The sequence below is a fragment of the Eumetopias jubatus genome, unplaced genomic scaffold (assembly GCF_037043125.1).
Source record: "Eumetopias jubatus isolate StellerSeaLion01/CBP00866 unplaced genomic scaffold, mEumJub1_p1.0 scaffold_5, whole genome shotgun sequence".
Taxonomy (NCBI): Eukaryota; Metazoa; Chordata; class Mammalia; order Carnivora; family Otariidae; genus Eumetopias; species Eumetopias jubatus.
The window spans coordinates 94,093,396-94,100,955 of NW_028274811.1; the positions used below are offsets into that span (position 1 = coordinate 94,093,396).

The 7,560-nt window shown below is 43.4% G+C and overlaps 1 protein-coding gene across 2 annotated transcripts in view; it reads right to left on the reverse strand.

Annotated features, from left to right (window-relative positions):
* The window catches only part of RANBP17 (RAN binding protein 17), a 321,533-nt gene extending 316,596 nt beyond the window's left edge, over positions 1 to 4,937 (reverse strand). For both annotated transcript variants that reach the window (XM_028102719.1, XM_028102718.1), the window contains exon 1: positions 4,912 to 4,937. In XM_028102719.1, coding sequence (XP_027958520.1) covers positions 4,912 to 4,929 — 18 coding nt within the window. In that variant the 5' untranslated portion in view covers positions 4,930 to 4,937. The remainder of the gene's footprint in view (positions 1 to 4,911) is intronic.
* Positions 4,938 to 7,560: the final 2,623 nt, after the last annotated feature.

Genomic DNA, 7,560 nt, shown 5'->3' on the forward strand with positions numbered 1-7,560 from the left:
CAGACAAAAAGCATACATATTGGAAGGTATTACAGGAAAAGAAAGCAGATCACAGATTTTGGCCAGGGAGGGAGGAGAGCAGAACAGGATGGGGGAATGGCAATGGGGGTTTACAAAGGAACAAAAGGAAACTTTGGGGGGTGATGGATATGCTCATTATCTTGATTTTAGTGATGGTTTCACAGGTGTAAACATATATCAAAACAGCACAATTTAAATATGTGCAGTTTATTGTCAGTTATACCTCAATATTAAGCTAAAAAAAAAAAAATGATGGCTTTTGTTCTAGGGAAAAAATGGCCCCTAATTATAAACAAACAAATCGATGAGCCACAAAAATCCCACCCCAATTGAATTTAAAACTCATTTCAATTACTTCTCTATATCTTTCCTGCCATCTGGAATTAAGGTTCTTGATTATCATTAATAGAAAACACTTTCATATTGAAGTTACTAATTTCCCCACAAATCTTTGTTTCTTCTTTCCTTTACTACCTTTTCCTGAGCATACCTGAAGGCTTATTCCTGGGTCTCTTGAAACTCCTCCTTCTACAATGAATCAAGATAGTATTTGTTTTTAGAGCTTTATAGTTTACAAAAGTATTTCCATATTTTTCAACCAATCCTGAAAAGTAGACTCCTACAAAGTACATATCTGTAGTACACCCATCTTAACACAAAAAACAAAACAAAACAAAACACTGAGGCTGAGAGATCAAATATATATATATATATTGCTTAAGATCAAGTGTGGAGTAAATGGTCAATTTTGAGCCAAATAAACACAAGTCTACAGACCTCAAGAACATGCTGTCTCCTTACCACCCTGATGTCTTTACTTCAATCTGCAGGGAGATAAGCAGATGATGTCCTATTCCATACTTTCAACCCTGTCTGCTCACCATCTTTATACCTACCAATTTCTTCCTCTTGGAAATTCAGAAAGATGCTAAAAACAAGCCAAAAATGTCAGAAACTGAACAGATTTCCATTTCAAGTGGCTCTTTGTTTTCAGTGGTTTCAAAGGTCTATCCCAGAATCTAGATTTATAATTTTGATGTCAGCTTTGTCTCTTCCTTCTCCTTAGCCCCTCCTATATAGTTAAAGAGTTTGGCATTGCCCAGAGAAAAGTCTGGCCTTTACCCTCAGATTCTGGAAGGTTAACCTATATCATACCTGATTGGCCCGTTTCTGTTTAGGGGCTGGGAGTTGGGGGATACACACCGTAGTCTTAAGTTGGGGGCTGGCCACACCAGAAAGACCAACTGTGTCTTTTAGGGTAGGGGCTTTGGATCACATTAGTATTAGTCAGCCCAAAGGCTGAGATCAATCACGAGGGCAATCAGTAGTCAATCATGACTATGTAATGAAGTCCCAATAAAAAGTTTCCTAGTTTGCAATACTCAATGCACTCTGTCATACATATAGGCTGGGAGAGTAACATGTCCTAAGGAGAGCAAAAGCTTTGTTTTGGAACTCTCCCAGACTCTGCCCTTTGCATCTCTTCTTTTAATCAATTTTAATCTGTGTCCTTTCCCAGGAATAAACTGCATGCATATGACAGCTTCCAGTGAATTCATTGAGTCCTTTTGATAAACTATCAAATCTGAGCGTGGTTCTAGGAAACCCCCAAATCTGCAGTTGGTGTCAGAAGTGAGGGCAGTCTTGTGAACTATGCCTTAAACCTCACAGTTTAGCTAATTCCTGGTATATACCTAATTTGTCATAAAATCCTAACAATTCTTTTTAACTCGAGACTCAGACTCAACTACATGATAGTCATAGACAACAGAGCAATAGAACAGTATTTTCTAACTGTGGCCTCCAGTGCCGTGGATTTCTTCAGCAGCTTCTTTGGGAATGAGGAGAAGCTCTAGAATCTACCACTTATTGACCCCAAGCAAATTATTTAACCTTTCTAAACCTCACTTTTGAAACTGCAGGTAGTAATATCCACTTTCCACAATAACCATGAAGAGTAAGACAGAAGACAGAAAGCTTAACCCAGTGCCTGGCACACAGCAGATCCACAATAAATTGTAAATAATCCCTTCAGTGTGCGATAAATTATAAAACACTATATTGGTGTTCTAGCTATTGTTTCTCCCATTCAAGTCCATACCGCCATGATCTTTCCCAAACCTCTTTCCCATTATGTTACCATCATGTTCAAATATAATAGTGCACAATCACATCTAGATAAATCAGGTAGCCTGGCTGGGTATGAAGAAACATAGCCATAGTCCCTGGTTCTGAAAAAATTCTGAGAGCAAAAAGATGAACCAAATGAGTACTCTAAATTTTTCCTGGCATTATCTCTTGATTCTCATCTCAATCCCTCTGTACTACCTAAAATTCTTATATCTTACCTATTCCCAACTCTATCTTTCCTCACTCTGCCTTCCTCCCCTCAATCTGGACTGTCTCCTCTCAGATGATAATCCAGATTCATTGCTTTCTTTGGGACAAAGTATTCTAACTCACTCACAGCTTCCTAACCAGAATGCATGTACCTTGATGGTATGCCTGGCATATTGATCCTCCAGCCCTCCAGGCAGCCAGGCTTTTGGCTGTGAGTTTATGTCAATGAACAAGACAATCACCATTTTTTACGTACACCATAATGTGAAAAAGATTGTGGAGAAGTGCCCTAACCCACCTTACACAAGTCCATATCTTTACTCATCACCCTAATGGCATAATTTTTGATGAGCTACCCTGGTGAGTAGGTGGACAGTAAGATATTGATACGAAAGAATATTGAATTATGTATTACTAGGCCTACTCTAACTCTACAGCCTGCGGCAAGTCACAACTGTTCTAAGATTCAGTGTCTTCAAGAATAAAATGTATGTATATACATATATGCACATCTCTCAAATTAGTTGTGGGGCTCAAAATCTACAATAAGCATGTGAAATTCAAAATGCTAGGTACCGGTCATCAATATTAATAAATGTTCCTTGAGTTAACTGGAGAATATGGTGTCATATGCTAGAAATACTTCAAACTGAAAAGTTTCAGAGCTTTTTTTCTGGCTCTCAGAACTGTTTGATCTTTTATTTGTCCAACTACACTTTTGAGCTGCTATGAAATACATTCCTGGAAAACCAATACAGGTAGTTTTGGCATTAGCAGCTAATTTTTTCAACACGATACCTAAGTATGAAGAAGTCTTCCAGGACTGAGGAATTTACTATTATGCATCATCTTTCTAAGGCTGAAAACTTCCAAACTTCCACTACAGTCTTTACTCTCAAGATTTACACCTGAACTATGAACACTTGATTACCTATTTACAACCCCAAAGTCCTCCCTGTAAGTTTCTTCCTGTGAAAATCTCCCAGGGGGCATGTTTACCAGAGTGGAAATAAATAACATTATTTTGACCTGGACACCCTCAGAAATGGCAGAGTCAAAAGGTAATGTGTGGGGCTCACTACTTCCTGGTCTATAAATTGTGGAGCTGTCAATCACCTGACAGGAGAGTGGATGGCTGAAAAGAAAAGATCCTTTGGAAGAATCAATAAATAAGAAATGAGTCAGTATGACCACAGGCAGTCCGAAGAAGACTACAAGAAGAACTTGACACATAGACACAGTCATATTATGAAACTGACTACCCTCCAAGGTCATTCCTGCCATCCACAGCCTCCCCTTCTCCTATTTTATATGAACCTTATGCTCCAGCCAGACCAAACTTCCTGCAGTGTGCCATGTTCCTCCACAATTCCTCGCCATCATTCACATGGTCCTTTTGCCTCTATACTCTTCCCCTCCTCTTCACCTGGCTGGCTCCTACAATTCTTTCAAGACCCACTAGCCTGCAAGTTCCATGAGAGTAGAGTAGAAATCAGTTTTGCTAGAGCTGTCTTCCGTGCCTAGCAAAGCAGGAACTCAATACATAACTGGACGAACGGAAGCTCAAAGAAACGCAAAGCATCTCCTCTGAAAAGCAGAGAAGCTCTGCCTCATTCCTTCTCAACACAACACACACACACACACACACACACACAAACACACGGTTGACTGCCCGTCTTCAGTGTTCCCATGATATCCTGTGTTTAATTCCACCATATCATTTTTACATGTACTGTAATTATCTGTGAATTCTGTGAAGGCAGGGATGGTAAGATGATGTAATCCTTTAACCCAGAACTGTGCACAGTGCTTGAGACACAGTGGGGAGCTCTATAAATGTTTGTTGAATGAATAACTGGATGCACATGCCAGTGCAGCCCGAGAATACGTGAGCCTTCCTCCTCAAGCACGCGTCCCATCCTAATCTCCGCGCTCCTCCGGCACGCTGCCCCGGTTTCCTCCTCCAATAAGGCTGCTGCTAAGCACTCCGCAACTCCCTACAGATACAGCCCCTGCCCGCTGTAGCCAATTAAAAATCCAACCGCTGCCGCCGTTCCTTCGGGGGGCCCTGGCCCCCTCTCGAACTGCATCCCAACCGTGTGGAGGCTGGCGATGGAGCTGCGGCCAGCGACGCGGCGGGAAGGCTGGTCCGGCCCGGCCAGGTTCCCACCTGCCTGGGCGCCGCCAAAGCAGCCCTTCGCGCCGTGCCCCGCGCAAGAAGTGCGGGCTACCGCGCAGCGGATCCTCAGCATCCGCACCTCCCCGGAAGAGCGAGCTCCGAACCTGGCCCCTACCCCTCCACCCGCCACCCCCGGGCACGGACCATCCCCTCCTCCGGCCATCCCCTCCTCGGGCCCGGGCCCGGGCCCGGGGTGGGCAGCCCAGGCCAGTGCCCGAGTCTCCGGCCGGGGCGGGGGCTGGGGCTCCGAGGCGCCGGTCCAAGGCCCGGCGGCCTCCGCCGCCGTCCGAGGCCCTCAGTCTCCAGACCGCAGCGTCCCGCCGGGTTCCAGGGGCGGTGGAGCGGGGGCCTGCGGTGCAGAGCGCACTGACCTGGAAGTGCAGCGCCATCTTCCCGGGAGGCGGCGCCGGCCGGCCGCCCCGAGCGCCGGAGGGGAGGGAGCGGAGGCGGGCACCGCGGAAGCCCCAGCCGCCCGCGGGGTCCCTGCGCCGCTGGCTTGCTCCGCACGTTCGTCGCCTCCGCCGCGCGGCCTCTGCGTTTGAAGCGCTGCACGGGGCGGGGCCTGACGGGATGGGGCGGGGCGACGGAGACGGCGCGCGGGGGGAGGGCCTGAGGGGGCGGGGCCTAGGGAGCCGAGAATCCCAACCGCCCCCAGGGCGGAGGTTTGAACCGCTGATGTTACCTCAGGTGGGTCGTAACCTCTGACATCTTTCCTTTGACACAACCACCACAACCCAACTGTCAGCCATGACCCCTGGCTCTTACATCTCCCACAAACTGTTGATCCTGAAGCCTTACAACACAACCATTGCCCATGGCTTCTGATGCCCCCATCTCCACAATTGTTCTTGTCCCCTGAACACCCGCTTGCTGTGCACAATCAGCCATAACCTTGGACTCCTTCATGCCAACTGCTGTCCTTGACCCCTGACTCCCAGAGTCCAACTTCCATTTTCTTTTTAACTTTATTTGGGTTAAAATTAAAATGACAGTGTCTACATGGTGTTAAGTTGTAAAATTCTAGCTCACCTCTTACTACTTCTCGCCTGTATTTCATTTAATATGAATTTGCATTTTACACCAAATGATTCCATTGGAATGAGAATTTATTTGAACAAAAGTAGGTCAAAGTCACTCCTTTCTGGTGCTTTTCGTTTCTACTTGAAGATTGACCCTTCCAATTGGGGGCATTGTACTTTAGTGTGAAAAATTACTTTAATACTTCTTATAGTTCAAGTTTACTAGTGACAAATTCAGCCTTTGTTAACATGAATACATCTTTATTTCACCTATATTTTTAAAGGATAGTTTTGCTAGGTATAGAATTCCATTTTGTCTTTTAAAAAATATGTTCTCAGCATTAAAAAACAAAACGTCTTTTTCCTTGATTTCTGGTTACCATTGTTTCTGTCGAGAAGTTAGCCATCGGTCTGACTATGGCTCCTTAAAGGTAATATATCTCCCACCCCTGGCTGCTTTAATTTTTTTCTTTCTTTTTTGTCTTTAGCAGTTTGAGTGTGATGTAACTCTGTGTGTGTGTGTGTGTGTGTGTGTGTGTGTGTGTGTGTGTGTGTGTTATCCTGCTTGGGATTCGCAAGGCTTCTTAAATATGAAATCTGATATTTTTATCACTGTTTGAAAATTCTCTGTTTTTCTTTAAATATTGCTTCTGTTCCTCTCTGTCTCTTATCCTTTTGGAACTCCAGTTATATGTATGTTAGACTTTTTTGAGTACTCCGTATGTTTCTTACACTCTTTTCGGTATTTTTTTGTCTCTTTTTTCCTCATTGTGTTTTAATCTGCATATTTTTTACTGACCTGTCACCCATTCAGTAGAAACTCTGTTCTGCTGTGTCTGAGCTGCTACACAACCCCTCTGTTGGAATCTTAATTTTAGTTATATTTTCAGGTCCTGAATTTTCATTTGAGTCTTCCCCTTCCATTCTTTAAGCAGGTTCTAAGGCTCTGGTGGAATTGTTTATCTTTACTCTATTTTCTTGAACATTTTAATTATATTGTTTAAAGCCCCTATCAGATAATTCCAATATCTGAATCACCTATGGGTCCTCCTGGGTTTTGGCATTTGGTCTTGTTTTTTAAGCATGCCTATAATCTCTTATTGAATGTCAGACAGTGTGGTAGAAAAATTGTAGAGACTGTGGATGATATCAGCTTTCTCCAAAGAGGATTAAGTTCTCTTATTGTAGTAGGCAGATAGAATACAAGTGAATCACCTTAATCTGATTGAAACTTGGTTTTAGGCTTTTAAATTCAAGTTTATTTCAGTTTTGCCCTTATTTCTAGGTCATGGTTCTTACCAGATCTTACTAGAGCTTGAAAGCCTGAATATTTGCCCAAGACCCCTCCACCTTGTGGGGCTTGAACTCTAATCCCCATTTCCCCAGTACTGTGAAGCTGCTAAAATCTCTGTTCAACTCTTTAGGCACTGCTGTTCTGCTGAGTTTCTTGAAGTCTCCTCCTGTGCATGTGCATCTTAAGAATTTACTGATGATTTAAAGGGAATTTATATACAGATTTTGGGGCTCACATCTCTGTAATGTTCTCCTCTCTAGAATTGTATCCTTCAAATCCCAGCTGCTTTTCTTCCTAGACTCCCATCTCTGCTCCTAGCCTACTGAGATTGCTACTATCTGTTTAGCTCTGTTACCCCGTGCTTATTCAGAATGCCCAGGGTGGGAACTGACCTGAATGTGGACCTTGCCCTTAGTGCTTTCATGCTCTCAAGGGTTGAAGCCAATCAAGTCTTCTTGTCTTTACTGGTTGTTCCCTAGTGCCTTCAAGCAGTTGTTATATATGTGTGTGTATGTGTGTGTGTGTGTCATTGTTAATACACATTAAATTATCAAATTTATATTTGTTATATATGTAATATATTAACATATTTGTTAAATGTATATATATATGTGTGTTTATATAAGTATATGCGTGTGTGTGTGTGTGTGCGCGCATGTGTGCGCGTGTTTGTCCTATTTTTATAATTGATTTAAGTGGGAGGTCTA